The sequence below is a fragment of the Filicampus tigris genome, chromosome 7 (assembly GCF_054856515.1).
Source record: "Filicampus tigris isolate MCC_2025a chromosome 7, RoL_Ftig_1.0, whole genome shotgun sequence".
Classification (NCBI taxonomy): domain Eukaryota; kingdom Metazoa; phylum Chordata; class Actinopteri; order Syngnathiformes; family Syngnathidae; genus Filicampus; species Filicampus tigris.
In genome coordinates this window covers 16,247,537-16,266,428 of record NC_141223.1, presented here as the reverse complement: position 1 = coordinate 16,266,428, position 18,892 = coordinate 16,247,537, and the positions used below count along the sequence as shown (strand labels likewise).

The following is an 18,892-nucleotide window of genomic DNA, read 5'->3' as shown; positions in this document are numbered from 1 at the left end:
TTATTTCATTGAAAAAATTCCGCAGCATACCACCAGCTGAAATTGTGAAAAAAAATAATATTTTAACAATATAAGTGTTATATTGCTCATATAAGTATTTTTTTAACATTGAAGACATTATATTATAATGTCATGAATAGGAATTAAATAAACACAAAGAAAAAAGTATTTTATAATGTTTCATATTGATACTTACTCAGTATGAAACTTGGGGCTGTTTGGATAAACGTGTCACTAATTCGCTTGTCTCTATACAAAGACAATTAGCTACCTGCTGCTGCTGCTGCTGCTGCCTACTGGTATGGAAGAGTACTACAATGTAGTAACTACATGATTACGCTGCCAGGCGCTTGACCACACAGGCACACAAATTAGATCATTTCCCACGGCACACCAGTGTGCCGCGGCACAGAGTTTGTAAAACACTGAGATACTGAACTGAAACTCAAAACAAGGCAATGCAATCAATTCCATCCAGTCATCCATTTTCCACTGTATTACTAACCACTGCCGTGGCACATTAATGAGCTCAATAAGTGATGGGCGGAGTCTATACATTTTTTGAAGATGAAAGAAGGCCGACTTAATGGTAAATTAGATGTTGGACTGGAAAGATATGGTTGAAGTCGACAATAATAGAAGTTGCGGACTTCATGAGAAGGATGGCTGGATGTTAAAGAGATGTCTCCAACCTTCCTGGGGCCACAACCATAAACTCTGTCTTGTCTGTGTTCACAAGGTTGGTAGTAGCTAGGGTGGCAAGGTGATATAGTGATTAGCACGTCTGACTCGCAGCTTTGAGGTTCTGGGTTCAAATCTCAGCTCCAGCCTGCCCGTGTGGAGTTTACATGTTCTCGCCATGCTTGTGTGGATTTCTTAGAAAAGTCTGGCTTCCCACCACCCACATTAAAAAAAAAAAAAAACATGCATGTTAAGGTAATAGAAGACTCACTGTGTGCTGTGGTTGGCTGGGGCCAGTCCATGGTGTACACCTCATCTTATCCAAAGTTAGCAGGGGATTGGCTACAGCTCACAGGCAACAAGCGGTTTTGGACCAGCTGCGCACCATCAAAACAGCCAAAAGTGGCTGAAATGGAACATCGTGAAAAAAACTATAGTTGGCGACTCTTTCCCCACACACCAAGCGAACCCAGCGAGTGACACGCTGCAATGGAAAAACTGATACCCTGTATTGGGATTTGAGGCTCCACATAGATTTACAATGAAATATAGTGTACTGTATATGTTTTTTGAACCACAAAAACATGACACGATTGTCAATCTAGAAGTGGATTGCCACAAAAACAGGAAACAGGTGGGCATTTCAGCGACAGAAACTCTCTGCACTTTGCTTTCTAGCTACACTGGCCAGATGGGTCTCGCTAAAGCTTAAAACCTGGAATGGTGTCTTCTTTTTTGTGGAAGGTCATGTGCAGTTTTGATTGGCTGTTAAATCTGCAACATTGCAACTGTGTTCACCGGTGATTCAAATTTCAAAGTGGTCAACGGTCAGCCATAATGAAACAAAGTTTCTGAAATGAATCCTTGTACTGCCTGATGGACTGGGCTCTGGCATTCCTTTTTTGGGGCAACCTGAATAACCAAATGGCATATTTGGACCAAGTGGTCGGAATGAAGCAGCGCATGCCCTCAGCCTATTTCGGAACGCACCCGCGATTAAAGAACAAAGATTTTGGGTGCAAGTCCGAGCTCCACTGTTCTTGGTCCCGTTTTTTGTAAAATACATTTCCCAAAAATGTGACTTATGTATGTTTTTTCTTCTTCATGATGCATTTCTTGACTTCTGCGACTTCTACTAAAGAGCGACTTATAGTCTGAAATATACGGTACTTATTCTACTTAGTGGCCCAAGTAGTGTGCCGTATTCTTGGGACTTTATAAAATGTAATAGTTTTATCAAAAAGTATTTTTATGTAAGACTTTTAAATCCACCTTAATTGACAAAAATATTTATTGTATCTTAGCTCTATCTTATTTCTAGCGGATCTCTGTGTGATATCTACTGTGGGAATTTACTACTATACAAGCATTAACTTTTCTGAACAGCACTGTTTCCTATCTTATAAACTTTAGTTTAATGTTAAAGTAGGCACCGCATGAGAAAAAGAAGTTAGGAGACACTCTGGAGGCAACTAAAAGACTTTGTAACTGTTGGATTTAACTCCCTCTCCTGCTCAGTTTTACTTGTGTTTTATGTTAATGCCAATACCTGAACTCACTTGTATTCCCACTCACGCTGCTTGCCTCGAGCCCAAGTATACTGTTGCATGTCTTGTTCTCCACAGATTGACACCTTACGAGTGGTACAACCCGCACCCCTGCCTGAAAGGACGCTGTAACCTGCTTATCAATCAGTACTCCCTCGGAAACAGCTTGTGGTTCCCTGTCGGGGGCTTCATGCAGCAAGGGTCCACCATCGCCCCCAGAGCGCTGTCCACGCGCTGTGTCAGCGGAGTGTGGTCAGTGCGGTGCATTCATCATAGTTGCTGCTCTGTCATCTTCATTCATTTGTCTGGTTGAATTTGTCTGCCTACTTTCAGGTATCACCTCTTAACAAGAGCATTCATCACTTGTGCCTTGCAGGTTTCACTCCTGCGCAAAGCTTCATGGAAATCAGTTCATTATTGCAACTTTTGGGTGGGCTGGGGTGGGGTTGACTGTGTTGCTTAAAAATGCAAGTATTTGAAAATATGTGTCAAACTAGAAGTTTTTTTTAACATTTCAAAGGAAACTTGTTTTATTTTTCATTAATCAGTTTGAAAGGTCTAAAAACTAAATCATATGAAAACTGAAACAATATTTCCCATAGGAAGTCATGTAAATCATATTAATATACTCCATAACTCTCTAAAATTTTAATAAAGCATATGTTTTATAGAGAATAACTATAGTTATTATCTAGAGAGAATAACAATAGTTATTATCTACCTGAATTCATAAATGAGTATGAATGCAATCACTAACCGATGCTAATGCAGTAGTAAAGTCATACTTATGGTAAATGTTTGTATAGAACATACTTTGATGCCTTATTGAGAGTAAGAATGGTGGTAATAATGTATTCTTAAACTGCCACATCGCATTTGTAACTTGAAGTGCAATGTCAGGGCTGTCATAAGACTTTTATAGAAAAATAGAAGCGGCTGTGTACATTCATCAGTATTATACGAATATAAATGTATGCAGCTTGGCCGAATTTCCATTAGCAGCCTCTTTGTCCAATGTCATTTGGCCATCTAAAATAAACAAGTGATCAACAGCGTGTAACACATGACAAAATTGACAATAGAGGCAAGTGAATAACTGATCAATGCATGAAATGACCCTCATCATTCATTTATTATTAGCAGATTTTTGCACTGTGAAAAGTCGACAGAAAACCAAACACAAGACCACATCTTTTTATTTGCTCTTGTTGTATAAAGCCAAGACTTTTACCCCCCTTTCGTTTCGTGCCGACATTAACACCTTCATGCCTTCCTCATGAACACGCTGTCATGTCTTCTCATCTAAGGTGTGCCGTCATTGGAAACCTCCTTGCTCTCCCTCGCTGTTTATCTCTATACAGCAGTCTTCTCATTTGCATAAGAGCATACACATGCTCTCGTCTCCCCTGCGCAGGTGGGCGTTCACATTAATCATCATCTCGTCGTACACTGCCAACCTGGCCGCCTTCCTCACCGTTCAGAGGATGGAGGTGCCCATCGAGTCAGTGGACGACCTGGCGGATCAGACGGCCATCGAGTATGGCACCATGCACGGCGGCTCCACCATGACTTTCTTTCAGGTCAGGGCTCACGCACATCATTGCCTTTGATAGATTGTTTATGGTGCTCAGTCAATATGAAACACACGCAGATTGACCCAAGAGGCCTTTAAATCAATGGGTCATCGGTGACGTTATCCCCCTGGTCACCTTCCTTTCGAGTGCTAATCACTGCTTGACCACAACCACTCAATAGCTTTCTCCTCAGGAAACAAGGCACAAGTTTGAAGTGAAGCACCCACAATGACCTTAGTGAGAAAAAAAACATTGGAAGATAGAGAAAGGGTATGTGAAAGGCGAAGTGAGGCAGTAAAGAATGATATGGAGCACGGGCGGAGCCATGGGTGGGCCTGGGTGTGCACATATTGACAGACCGCCTACCTAGTGAGATTCATGAAAAATATTTCATACTTCAAATACTTTAAAAAAAAATTTATTAATTTTTTTTTTTTTTGCTTTTTGTTATGTTTTTTATTTTATTGAATATTAAGAATGGCATACTTGTAGGTGTCTAAGGAAGATCTTAACCTCATACTATTCAGTTTTCATTTTATTTGAATATACGATGTGTAGGGGTAGGAGGATTGTACTTAGTGAGAGAAATATTCAGGCCCACCCTGATTTTTCCAGGCCTACCCATTAGACACGTTCTGGCTCCACCACTCCTGTGTGCTCTATAGCCCACTGAACTGTTAATTATGTCAGGGCAGAAAAACTCAAAGAAAGAGGAATGCTAAGTGATGAATGTGTTCCTTGAGGAGAGCAGGGGAAAGAAAACTTGCACATGAAGTAACAAAATGTGCACCACCGCTAGTTCTGCTGGAAGAAGTCACTTGATCTCAAGTCGGAGCTAATATTTCTCGAAGGAAGCAATGGAAATACAGTCGGTCCACGGTCACTCGATTGCCATAATAGAACATCATTCTACAGGACAGTAACTTTTAATAAATTACAGGCTCCACCTGCTATTCACGGTGGATAGGGAGTGAGTCCTGCAAAAATGTGCAAGTAATTTAAATGACCCTTTAGCGCACAGGTGTCAAACACGAGGCCTGGGGCTAGATCCGGCCCGCGACATCATTTTATGACAAATCATGTGTGTTTACTTGACATGTTTTTTGAAATTGTCTTCACTGTGAACACAACATATTTGATATTTCAAGCATTTCTTACCAATCCTTCCTTTAAAATGCATCGAAAAATAGTTGAACAAACTATTTACTGGCTTCTGATTTCAAAACTAGTGATCCATCAATTAGTTGTGTATAAGCCGATCATATATTTAGACGGGTTAACAGCCGTAACGGCCCTCCGAGTGAAATCAGAACTACGATGTGACCCACGACAAAAATGAGTTTGACACCCCTGCTTTAGCGGGTTTATAAGATGGCCGCAAAGTACTTAAAACAGAGGTGATCATAAAGCACCAAGTGTGTATCTAACGTCTGCAGTTATTAAACCAACTTCAACACCGTTCCTTGGCACGAAGATGCCATGAAATGGTGTCAAAGTACTACTTTTCTACAAACTAAATTCCTTAACTCACTTCAACGTACGTCTCCCAACCCAGAGGTTGTGGGTTTGATCCCCCAGCCATTGTGACCATTTCGAAGTATCCTTGAGCAAGATACTGAACCCACAGTTGCTCCTGATTCTGCGTCGTCAGTAGGTAAATGATGTACGGTGTGAAACACTTTGAGTACCGAAGGTAAAAACGTGCTATATAAGTGACAGTGCATTTAGCATTTACTTCTCTGGCACCAATATGCCACAGGATGGTGGCAAAGCACTACTTTTGTCAAAAAGAAACTCCTCAACTGACTTCAACAAAGGTTCTTGGCACCAAGATTCTGAGTAGTAAAACATAAGACGGAGGGGAGAACACTCTACACAGGAGGACCGGAGTTGAAATTCAAACTCTTGATTGTGATGCAGACCTGCTAAGCACTTTCCCATCGTGCTGTCAATACTCTATTACACTAGTGAGCAACACCAGCACACGGTATCACAACCAGTATCAAGTTACACGATGTAGGTAGTGGGTATGTTACAAAAAATTCAAATGACCTAATCAAACTACCTAGCAAAATAGAACATATAATTAATTGAATACATCTTTATATCAAAATATAATATTTCATTGAATAGCTATCTGTGACACAAATAAAATCATCCCTAGTTTGTTACTTTTATTTCAGTAAACAGGTCATTTTAAACTTAATTGATTAAGAAAAAAGAAAAAAAATTTCAAGGTGATTTAATTACAACAGATAAAATGAATTACTGAACTAGCCCACTACTGAGGAAGCCGAAACGCAGAAATGTATTGCACCGGCATCCACCAATACTGTTTGACAAAAGTTTTTCACCAAATATTCAAGTTCCACTGTGGCCAGCTCAAACAAAATACATCATTAACATCATCACATTTGAGATCGGGGCCATGTCCTGCATTCTGCGCATTGCAGCACATGAATAACAAACCCAACAAATGCAAAACGTGTCCGCTCATGGTCGGGTCTGTCACATCTCTGCAGAACTCCCGCTATCAGACATACCAACGAATGTGGAACTTCATGCACTCCAAGCAGCCCAGTGTGTTTGTGAAGAGCACGGAGGAGGGCATCGCTCGCGTCCTCAATTCTAACTACGCCTACCTGCTGGAGAGCACCATGAACGAGTACTATCGCCAGAGGAACTGCAACCTGACGCAGATCGGCGGGCTGCTCGACACCAAGGGCTACGGTATCGGAATGCCGCTGGGTGAGTAGGGGAGACGCTAGGGAATACAATTTCAGTGTGGAATAAATTCATCGGATGGTTCTTCAATTCATTGCAAGACTGTGAACATAACATTAACTTGAGCAAGAGAATTAGTTGGAGGATCTGGCAAGAAAAGTTATATTGAAAAGTAGCACCTGAGAAAAGGCAAACTATTAGGAGCAGTCAAGGGGGAGGAGAGATGATGCAATATAAAAAGAGAGAGACAAACTTGCTTAAATAGAGCGTCTCTTTCCTGATGGGAGAAGGTGAGATAAGAGAATGTGAAATTTGGCTCCCTGGTGTGATATGACTCGCTGCTTGCTCGGAGACTCAAATGTATGCCGTCGCTTCTACTTTGATCACATGTTGAGTGGGGGTGTCGATGGAGGGAGAAACACCTTAAAAGTAAACAGGAGTTATTTTAAATTCTTCTGAAGGATGGATAAGGCCAATCTTGATACTGCATGCTGTGACTGCCTCAAACAAAATCCACCCATTGGATTACTGAAACGGGCTTCAGTAAAAGATCATTTAATTTAAGTTGCATTTGATTTTACAAGTAAAGAGCACCTTGACTTTTTCCAGATGTCAGCCGTCGTTCGGACGATTTTTTGCTGTGACTTGGGAGCGAGTGTTAGATGGTAGCAGAGAACTCAACTCACCTGCTAACTATAAAAAAAAATAAAGTTAAAACATCTCACATCCTACGAGGTGACTATCGCAATCGCGATGGTCAAACAACATATCGTGCAGGCCTATTTATCAGATATGTTATTTTAACAGGGGTGTGTTTATTTTCTAGATCAACTTTAAAAATCAGGTGCTGGTATAATTTCCCAGTTGATAAGTGCTCAACCTTGTTGGAGATCTGCGCTCACAGGGTGCTTTTGTTATCTGATAAATGTGTTTGTGCAGAAAATAAGGAAAAAGGCAAAAGTGGAATGCAGAAAAAGCACTTGTTACCACCATTCAAAAACGTCTCATAGAGGCCTCCTACAAGCCTGTCTCCTGGTAGCTCTTTCTCACTCCACACGTCTCTCATGCTGGGAGACGCATCATCTCGAAAAGATGAACAGCTACTACCTGCACAACAATTACAACAGAAGTTGTCTTGATGTTTTCCTCTCCTGTCTAACTGTTCTCGGGCCCGCTTGCTGAACAGTACTCAAGTGAGAGTGTTGTAACTTGACATGAAAATGACATCACAATTGCTCAGGGCATATTCCACTAACAATAATAATCAGAATGCCATGTTTAGACTATTGGAGGTACATAGAACATTTTATTGGAAAGAAAATGTTTGGATACACTTCCACTTTATTATAAATTGAAATTTAAAGTGATGCCAAGTACAAGTACAAATGATAATACCAGACGTGGGCATTTTACTAAATTGTGCTGGTCCATTCGTCATCCGTCAGCGACCAGGGTACCCGTCCGTCTTTCGTCAGTCTGTCATTATTCATGATGAACTGAATTGTAATCGTCCATCCGTCAGTCAGTCCGTCATTTAAGTTTGTTAGTTAGTCTGTCTGAAGTTCATTGGTCTGTCAGTCAGTCCCCAAAAAAACATCATTCGCCAGTGACGGACAGTCCATCATTGACGGTTTGATGGACTGACACTGATGGACGCAGTTTGTGACGATTACATTGACAGATGAAAACCAATTTCATTCATTAGGCCGTCTATTTTAGGAAGTATCTCATCATTCGTCAGCAAAACGAGCGTTTGTCAGTGACGGACTGACGGACATGCAACTTCCACACATTTGATTCCTGATCGTCAGAAGCGTGACGGACCTGACTGACGGAATGCCCACTTCTGGATAATGCATTGAAAAAAAAAAAATTGCAATGTGCCATACTAAATCGGGCTTAGGGCGTCACATTGTTTGCTCGTGTGCATTGTTGACATGCTTTTATCCCACAGAGCACTGTATTTTGCAAATATAGACCAAGACAGCCTATTGTATGTTTCTCAAGTTTCAAGTGGAGTTCTTGACTTCTTGTATACTGACATGTCAACTTTTTTTAACAGAAACATGGCAGTGCATGACATATCTGTCGTTTTCCATTGTCTGTTAGGTAAACATCCTACCACACTTTATGTGAGTCACTTTGAAAACGGTGCAGTCATATGACTTGGCTTGACTCCATTTTGAATGGTGAAATGGTGTCAAACATCACTCGTACCTGGCCCGCGACATCATTTTATTTGGCCCGCAAAGACCCCATGTGTGTTGACTTCATGTTTCTTGCTATTTGTCTTTTTTTTTACCAATCTTTGTTTACAAATCCATCCATCCATCCATTAGTTGAACAGCTTGTCCTCACAAGGGTCGCGGGTGTGCTGGAGCCTATCCCAGCTCTCTTTGGGGAGTATATCCTGAACTGGTTACCAGTCAATCACAATTTGTTACCAATCCCCCCTTTAAAATAAATGACATTGAATGAACTGAAATGAAAAATAGTTGAAGAATTTACTAGCTGATTTCAAAACTAGTTAACTATCAATTTGTTGTGTAAAATGATAATAGATTTATCAGGGTTCACAGTTATAACTATGATGGGGCCGCCACAAAAATGAATTTGACACAGTTTTACATGATTTATTTCTGTATTGTTGAATGTCTGTACAGAAGAAGGAAGGTCAAACAGTAATTTGGTCATTATAGTTTACTTTATTGTACAATACTCAATTGCCTTTTTTTATCGTGCACTTGACAAATACTCCAGATACAAAAAACTAAAACTAATGCTAAACGTAATAAAACTTCAAAATGAAGCATTTAAAAAAAAAACCTGCTCCAAAAACGAATTAAAGCTAACTGAATTAAAAAAAACAAAAGCTAAATTAAATAAAAACTAAGTATAATAAAAAAATCGCAAACTATTATAACCCTAATGGCATCACCGTCAAAAAACGAGGTACCCACTGTATACATGTATATGTATGAATGCATTGGAGCTTTGCCTGATTTTTGACTGCAGGCTCTGTGTACCGTGACGAGTTTGACCTGGCCATCCTCAAGCTTCAGGAGGACAATCGCTTGGAGATCCTTAAGAGGAAATGGTGGGACGGCGGCAAGTGTCCAAAGGAAGAGGACCACCGGGCCAAAGGTTCTTGTCTTGTTAATCTTCTTGCTCCGATTATACATTTCACCCCATGCTGTCCTTCCAATCTTACTTACTGCTCCCCTCCTGCAGGTCTGGGCATGGAGAACATCGGCGGCATCTTCGTGGTGCTGGTGTGTGGCCTACTGGTGGCCATCTTCATGGCGGTGCTGGAATTTGTTTGGATGCTGAGGCATGCGCCAGGAAGTGAGGTGAGAGAGGCTTATGTAACCTGCATCTGCTTTGTATCCCTCTATCCCCCTGGCGCCAGACTCCTCACACACTGATCAGGTCTGACACATAGTCACCATCTGCTTTCAGAGGCAATGAGCACAAAACCAAAGATTTACCTCACATGGTTAACATGTAAATATGTGTTGCTGTTACAACGCTAAATATACAGTATATTGTATAGAGTATGTCATATTGAATGTAGTCTGGTCTCTTGGTGCATTTATGGTGCTGGCAGTCGTAGCCTTATCACCAGTGATATGTGTGATTATTAACCTTAAATTCCAAGCAGGCCTATTTGATGCCTTCCACTGTGTGCACATCGTCAGGCTAACAATGCAACTCATATTGAAGGTATTTTATAGCATAGAAGACATTCTTTATGAAGTGTTGATTCCTAGCAGCTATACATTAATATTGTGTAGTTATCAGGGTGTCAGTTGAATGTAGCCTCATCTCAGATTGAGAGGTTTTAACAGTAGCAGGTATCGGTTTGCCTTCTTCCACTCAAACCGTTCAAACGCTGAGCTGATTTGTTCAATTCGTCGCAACGAGATATACACAAAGCCGTGTGTGCTCAGCCTATTTCTGATGTGATGCCTTTCAAATGATACTCGATGACTTTGTCTTTTTTTTTCAAATGGACTCGACACTGTGACTTTACTTCAATAAACATGCAGTATGTGAAAGTCAAACACTGACTTGTGAGTCCTTCTTTTTGAACAAGATAGATCAGTGTTTCACCTCATTATTTGTACACGCACAGTTTGTTTAGTGTATTAGGGCTCAAAATAAGCGCTTTCACATCGCAGTCTGTGGGTCAAGATTTGTATTTTGCGCCTCTGAGACAACGGTCAAAAGAAAGTAGACGAAGAAGAAGAATCACCTGGGATCACATCACCTACCATGGGTAGTCAGAAGTTGAGGGAAGCTCTGTGCTACCCACACAGAAGCAACTAGCTAGAAACAGCTTCGCCTGGCTGCTAGTATGCCTAAACACTTTGTGGAGTTGGTCCTAAGTCAGTATAGTCATAGCCTGCATGGCAGCGAGTAAGCTAGATTACTGACAAAGATCATACTCACAAAGGGATTACGACGGAGAAGCCGTGCTAAATGCTAAAATAACCAAGGATTGACATGTCTAGCACATTGAACACCGCAATTAAGTGCTTGGGTGATCGATTACACTTTTTCACAGACATCTGGCCGTAAAACGTAAAACATCCAACTTTGAACAGCAAAATAGCAGGACAATTAATAAATGTTTGGATTCTGGAGAGAATATCATACACAGTAAACTGAATTGAAACCAGAAATTAATTAATTTCCGTTATGGTTTACGTGTACGCCAGCCAAGAGGAATGGCCTATTAGCTTAAAACTATATTAATATAGTTTGAAATATTTATCATTTATCAGTAATATAAATGTGTTATTTGTTTTCACAGAGATCTGAGTTTTGACTTGACAGGTCAGCACAATAAATGTTCTCAAAATTACATTGCAGCAGAGCTTTTTTTTTTTTTTCAATTTAGCTTTGCTTCTAGCCAAGAAAATAAAGTTTGCTGCTATACACAATGTGAATCTAAGAAATGAAAAGTGTTGATTCCATTTAAAAAAAAAAAAAAAAAGAAAATCAATGGCCACGTGGTTGGATCCATCTCTGCAGTGCAATGAGACCTAATACAAAAGCTGACAAAACAAGATATTACCAATTACCATACAATTTAGATTTTAAAGCCCATGTAATATAATGTATATTTGTTTCTAATTCCATTATATATGTTTGAAGATAATTGCTAAAAACATGTGAAAAGACAGAGTACTGAATTGTGGAGACAGCATTAAACTGTTTGTAACCCGTTGTCCGGATTTTTGAGGGAGCGTGGCTAAAACAACAGCCAGTGATGAGTCCTCTCTTCCCCACTGTTTAAAAACTGCAGCGCTTTGATTCACATCAGTAGTTATCAATCACATTTGAGAGTTACTTGCGAGTTATTATTGCAAGGCCTATTTCTGCAACGATAGCATGCAGTTTGCTCGCTAGCTATGCCTACACCCTAAAAATCCAACTTCCCTGGATGCTACAAGTTACAAAGTAGCTCTGTGTCGTTATTTCAATTCCCAAGTGAGGAGGTGATGCCGCGTATGAGCCTGCTGCCTGTCCACAAGCCAAAAGGAGCCCTGGAAGACTGTTAGCTTGTGAGCTAGCTGGTGGCTTGCACCTCTCGTCACGGCATAGAAAGCCCCACGGCAACTCGTTAGGATATATTCTTCAGGAGGCTTGAAGTAAATATATTTTCGCAGCTCAAACATGTAGGATGTGTAGGCATAAGAAAGTGGGCCGGGGTTTCATACATTTAGCAGACGCGTCCACAGCAGCTTGATTTTTCACAAATTTGAAGCCTCATTTCATACACTTAGAATTTTTAAATCATTCAAATTTGGTAGGGTTGTAAACAACACTTTTCTCTGCGGTGTGTCAAATTTAAAGGACATACAATATTTAGTTTCACTTGACAGGGGCTTAAGCCTAAACTGTTTCCCCCACTTTATTTATTTCATTTGTTCCAGTGGACAACATTAAGTCTACTAGAGGAATTGCAGTAATATGATTGTCGAATGGCAAGTCAGTTTTCCAACAGTTTTTCAATCACTGTTTTGTGGCGTTGTCGAGCATCTAACCTCTAATGTGTGATCAGTATGGCCTCTTTGCCTTTCTCTCCCTCTCTCATCCCATCTCCCCCCCTCTCGCTATGTGCGTCTACCCATGGGTGCGTTCCAGCAGTCGGTGTGCGAGGAGATGCTGCGCGAGCTGCAGGGCATCGTCCTGTGTCACGACAGCCTGCAGATGAGGCGCCGCCGGACGTCGTCGGTCACGCGGCCACGACCCCTCCACCAGGAGGAGCGCCGGGCACGAGCGGCCTCCGTGGGCCTCGCCAACGGCAAGCTGTGCGCCGGCACTGGACTGCCCGAGCCGCTCTCCCACAGACTGGCTCAGGAGACCGCGCTGGTGGCCAGAGGCTGTAGCCACATCCGCATTTGCCCCGAGTGCAGACGCTTCCAGGGGCTCAGAATGCGTCCCGGGGGGGCGGCCGGCGCCCTGCCATCCCCCACGCCCAGTGAGGAGAGCATAGAGTGGGACAAGGCGACAAATAGCAGTGAACCTGAATAACACTCGCCCTGCAGACGTTCACCTTCTCGGTCAGCCGGTGCTTTGCCGCTGGATCGCCCCACGCAGGACCAAGGTACTGACTCATCTTTTTTTGGAATCTCCTGCGGCGGATTTGTCTTTTCCTTGCTCATGAAAAAACTGATGAGTCCGTCGGCCCTCAGTACTGCTCCGAACAGGACACACAAAGGACAAACGGCCACAGGCCATTTGTACTATGCAGTATTTTCAAGTCAATTATCAGTGTGCTGTTTCTTTCTCTCCCCGTCTTTTTAAATTATTCCTGTCCTCTGTTGGATTATCAGTACTGAATATTGTTGTTATATTGTTCCTGGGAAAAGAAAAATTAAACATTAAACAAGTTCCTTTTTTAATCTGACAAATGTATGTTACAACGTGCTGACAGAAGTCAGAAAGATCTACCTTTGAACTCTTTTTGACATTTTGGGACATGTTTGCTTAAATAATGGATTGATGAGTAATTTAAATGTGTTTCTTCTTTTAAATACTTCAAATTTCCCATGCATACAGTACACATTGCTGTGCCTTTGCATCTCATCTGACATCTTTGACTCTGTGTCATATTTTCTGTGACTTTTCCTCGCCTCTTTATGACCTCTCATCTCAATGTAAACACACACAGGGAAAATATTCATGAATGACTTGAGGCCAACAAACATTCATATGACTAAAACGCAGCTGCATAAACAAATAAATCGGTCCAAAGTAAAAGGGAGAACGTTTTTATATATTTATATCAGCAGTTGACGTGTTCTTTTAAATGTCAAGGCCCTTCAACTTATATCGAATATGATAGGTTGCGGAAAGCCCGAGGACCCTTTCAGTTCGCATCGGCCGAGTTGCTCTGACATTTTCAGCCATTCATTTTTGCAAAACGCAAACTTACAAAATTTATTAGTCTGAAGAAATATGGGGCTGTGCCTAAACAGGATATCTTACATCATTTAATCAGTTCACTTTGATGTTTAGTCGGAAAGCATACGAAACGCATTTGTATTACCTTTTACTCACCTTTTTTTTTTTTTTTTTTGTACAAGTGGCCCGCGGTGTTTATTTACTCAACTGCAAAAATAGCATTGCATTGGGTTACGGTACATGTTAGTTGGAGGCCTACAGTGATACAATGCCTTTTTATAATCCATATAAAATATGACCTATAATAATTCATATTTTTCAAATATTCAATTGGAAAAGTGATTATGATGATGATGATGCAGTAATGACTTGAGATATGAGTGACTGGACTTAGAAGTTTACCAAGATACGGGCCGTCGTTAGGGTCTTTTTTTTTTGCTGTGTCTTGCCACTGCAAAATACGAGCATGGTATGGTGGCAGTGAACTGAATTCAACTCATGTTGGGCAAATAGTGAAGACTTGAAAAAAAAAAAGAAAGATAGACGCTTCTTCAAGCTATTTAATGCTACTCTTATTTGAAGTGTATTCTCAAACTGAACATAAAATAAAAATATGTTTTCATTGTATTATAATCAACTGCATAACATTTGGTTAGGGAATCTAGCTTAATGCTACCACACAAAGCATGAGCCTAAGGCAGCATCAATGGTTGCGTGTTATAACCTTTTACAAGGGATATTTGAACATTTGAACGGTGCATTAAAACATGTAGACAGATAATTTCACAATAGTCGGGTACATGTTCTTTATCCTCTGCCAAAAATGACTAATATTACTAGTTTAGTGAGTCATTAACAGTACTGGAGTTGTGAAAGTCTTCATTTGGGTCTTCTTGACAGTATTGTGCTACCCCCAGTGGCTAAGTCTCAAACAAAGGAAGGAGTTGTAATGAATTATTTCATGACAAACTGTTTCATTATTTACATTCTTTTTTGTTACGTTAATACAATACGTTGTACAAAGTACAGTATTATAGATTGCTGTTTTCCTTGGTAAAAAAAAAAAAAACACATTCCAAATGGGTGTTTGCGGAGGCCGGAACGGATTAATGACATTGCTGTTCATTTCAATGGGGAAAGATAATTTCAGATACAAATATTTTGAGTTATGAGCGGGGTCACAGAACAAATTTATGTCTTAAGGCACACTTTGCAACCAGAGCTGGACAGTCCGTTCCTGGGCCGGACCGGTCGGACTCTCCGGCCCGGCCGGATGCCCATTTTTGGGGCGGAGGGGTGGGGGATGACAAATTTAAAAAAATGTCTGCACTAAGCATGGCCGGAAATGGATTTTAGTCCGGCCCACTAATCGGCCCTCATCCGTGTGACGTGCTCGCAAGGCAACCAAATTTCATCTCAGCCTACTCGGTGAAAGGCTTCTTTTTAGGCTTCTTTAAAAACAACTTGTGTCCGGATGTATATTCAAGCTGCGCGCAGTACTCAAGTATGACACTGGCACATCATGCACTTTCCTACCTCCGGAAATACGCCGTAGCAAAACTGCTGTGTAGTGGTTTGCTGGTATGCTTTTATTTTGAAGGCCGGGAAGTGTGTGTTAACTTATTGAATGCTTGCAGACTTGTCGTCTGTTGGACCCAAATAATGATACAATACGACAAAACCAACCCCAGGGCTCGCAATGGAAGTAAGGTAGGTGGGTAAGTACGTGAGTAAGTGGCGCGTTTAAAGCGTGTCCACAGCTGGTTTGGATACTAAGTTCGCCAGCTTATTGTCTTTAAATAAACCTCTTCAGTTAGCATCTCTCCTGCGGGGGCATCATGCAGGTTTTTTTTGGGGGGGGGTTTTGGCGGGCAGAACGGGGTGGGGGCCGACAATGTTTATGAATATGGCTGGGGGGTCGCGGCCGGAAGGGCACCCAGGTCAAGGGTGGAGGGTCACGGCAGGACGAGCAAAAAAGGAGTGCCCAGCTCTGTTTGCAACATAAAATTAAAAAAAATTCTATATTGCATTATAGGTCCCCTTTTAAAAGTGCTTTTTCTGGACACTCCATCCACTTTCGGTCAAATTGCTCATTAATTTTGTAATTTGTCTCCCCCCAGCAGCTAATTTTGTTAGATGTGTTTATTTTGTTTAGCATCTGCATACATGAGCAACTTCTCTTTAATCTACACCATGAACTTCAGCATTCTAGTTGTCATGTGTTGTGCTAAACACATCCGAGATGCTTGGTGGTATAAATTATATCACAGGTAATTACACACTTGTTATTTTTTCCCCTCAAGGAGTGGGAGAGGTGTCAATTTGAGGTGTGGTGCTCATTCAAGGTTAAGGTTGGTTAATTGGGGCATGGTGTCTAGAGAGGTTTGAGGAAATACAATGTGGTACTTAAAAATATATATTTATACCTGGACTACTTTCCAGCAGCATGAGTGTTAATTCTGCCCGTATTCAGAACCCCCCCCAAAAAAATCAGAAGTGCTGCCAAAACAGAAACATAGCCAAGTGTAACATTTTGAGCTGATAAACATTTCTGCCACCAAAATGCTCTATTTGGTTAAAGTGTGACAACCAGGGCGTATTATTTCTTTAACATACATTAGCGACAATACTGTAGTACCAGCGTAGACCTCTACCAAGACCAAATAATCCCAAACAACTTTGTCAGACTTGGTTGCTTGTCTATTGAGTGTCCACCCTGTGACTGACTAGCAACCAGTCCATGGTTGTCCCACATCTCAACTGAGAGAGGCTCTGGACCAAAATGTGTAATGGGTTCCTCTTTGGAACTTGTGGAAATCAACAACAGAAATCATTCTAATTTCACAGTCAGAGAAGCTTTTTCCAAGTACTGTATCAAAAAACAACCGAAATCAACTGGGATAGGCTCCATCTCCCTGTGACAGTGAACAGGATAAGCTGTACAGAAAATTGATGGAACACACAACAGACTTCACTTTCCTCTTCTTCATATTAACCAGGGTTTTTCCTGTATTCAAAATTGCATGGTGCCCGCCCCCAGCCGGAGTGATTAATATTGCTCAACACATCAAAAATCTCCGGCTGTTTTGATTGAGCGATTGATGTCCCTCTGCGGCAGCAATGTATTTTAACTGCAGTTCAGCGTTCGCCATTGTGGAGGCGCTATATCAACAGCAAAATACGACCTCACGAAGAAGAAAATCACAGCAACAGGCAGTCAAAATGGTATAATTCATGGTGGTGGCAGTGTGGAAATTTGTGTCAGGTCTATAAGTTGTTCACAAGGGACTAGTGATAGCGAGGGTCAAAATACAGGACGAGTCTGCGAGACGAGGGTATTTAAATCCGTTTCCAATAAGGAGCGTAACAACGCAAAGCCAATGTGATTGAACCATTTTTTTTTGTATTCCTCTTTCCGGCTTTTCTCAAAAACATAGAGCCAGTGGCTTTAACAAGCTGTAGCTTTCAATTTACCTAGCATACTGAGGAAGGCAATTGATGCCTCCATAGTGAGACAGGCATCAATCAACTACTGTACAGGCTGGACACATTAAAAAGACATGAGGTGACGGCCATTCACAAAGCAGCAGAAGAGAAGGAGAAGTATATCAAAAGATGGTAGTACCTAATAACACTCATCTAATAATGTTACAAAAACTAATATAATATAGTTTACATAGATAGTTTAAGAAATACGGTTTTTTTTATGTCTGGTTGTGAGATAAGTAAAGTGTACTTTATCCACACTTTAAAGTCGCCACCTGATTTGTGTATATATATGAATGTTTTAACATGATAATAGTCATTCTTATTGGAACTTTTAAGTTAAAGTATGTTGCTTGTAAAAGAGAGTGAGTCAGCTGAATTTACAGAATACTGTACATACACGTCATGGCTCATGGTCAGGATTGTACCACCTCTGCCTCAATTTGAGCAAGGAAAAAACTCTGATTAACCCATTACGACTTGAACCATGCAGATTTAATGTGGTGTGTTCTCTTTGCTATTTACATGGGGCGCAATCTATGGTGGCCCTGAAATGTAAAACACAATAAAACATTAAAAATAAAAACACAAACACAAAAAATAAAACACAAAACAGAAAATTAAACAAAATGAGAAGAAAAAAATTAATCAGAACAGCAAATTGGAAAAAAAAAACAAAGACAAAACACAATATCTGTTATGGTTGGCCTAACAGCCAGGAATGTATCACTACGCAGACAGGCAGGTTTGAGAGCAGTGACACAGGCTTTATTCCAGAACACGAAAATAACAGTAAATAAAAGCTACAATCACGGACACGTTAACGCGAAGGCAAAAACAAATTAGGCTAGTTCTCTAACAAAAGTCGAGCAGAGCTATCTAGAAAAAAAACTGAAACCCAAAACCACAGTAGAACTTAACTACACAAACCTCAAATTCTACTGGACGACGGCCTGGTTTGCAATCGAGTCAATGCGGTAATTGCACACAAAACAATACTCCGGCACCTTGCCTTGTTTGGAGCCAAGCCTAAATACTACCACTGATAATTGGACCACTGGTGGTCGGGCTGATTGCAGGTGCTGAGGCGGAGAGACCCCGCCCATGCTCAACTATTGTAGACTGAGAGAACAGATTAAGAGGCCACAACACAAGGCATGACAATAACATCCATCCATCCATTCATTATCTATACAGCTTGTCCTCACAAGGGTCGCGGGGCGTGCTGGAGCCTATCCCAGCAGTCTTTGGGCAGTAGGCGGGGGACACCCTGATTTGGTTGCCAGCCAATCGCAGGGCACACAGAGTCAAACATCAGCACTCACAATCACACCTTGGGGCAATTTATAGTGCCCAATTAACCTACCATGCATGTTTTTGGAATGTGGGAGGAAACTGGAGGACCCGGAGAAAACACACGCAGGCATGGGGAGAACATGCAAACTCCACACAGGGAGGCCGGGG

The 18,892-nt window shown here is 41.2% G+C and overlaps 1 protein-coding gene across 2 annotated transcripts in view; it reads left to right on the top strand.

Moving 5' to 3' along the window:
• grik4 (glutamate receptor, ionotropic, kainate 4) overlaps nucleotides 1–13,773 on the top strand; it is a 351,164-nt gene extending 337,391 nt beyond the window's left edge. Inside the window, exons 16-21 of one of the 2 annotated variants that reach the window (XM_086035775.1) lie at nucleotides 2,307–2,480; nucleotides 3,643–3,808; nucleotides 6,325–6,550; nucleotides 9,542–9,670; nucleotides 9,758–9,876; nucleotides 12,683–13,773. In XM_086035775.1, the coding sequence (XP_085891901.1) occupies nucleotides 2,307–2,480; nucleotides 3,643–3,808; nucleotides 6,325–6,550; nucleotides 9,542–9,670; nucleotides 9,758–9,876; nucleotides 12,683–13,069 (1,201 nt within the window). In that variant the 3' untranslated portion in view covers nucleotides 13,070–13,773. Of the gene's footprint in view, nucleotides 1–2,306; nucleotides 2,481–3,642; nucleotides 3,809–6,324; nucleotides 6,551–9,541; nucleotides 9,671–9,757; nucleotides 9,877–12,679 lie in introns of both variants that reach the window. The other variant, XM_086035774.1, reaches the window with a different exon arrangement.
• The last annotated feature ends 5,119 nt before the right edge of the window (nucleotides 13,774–18,892 follow it).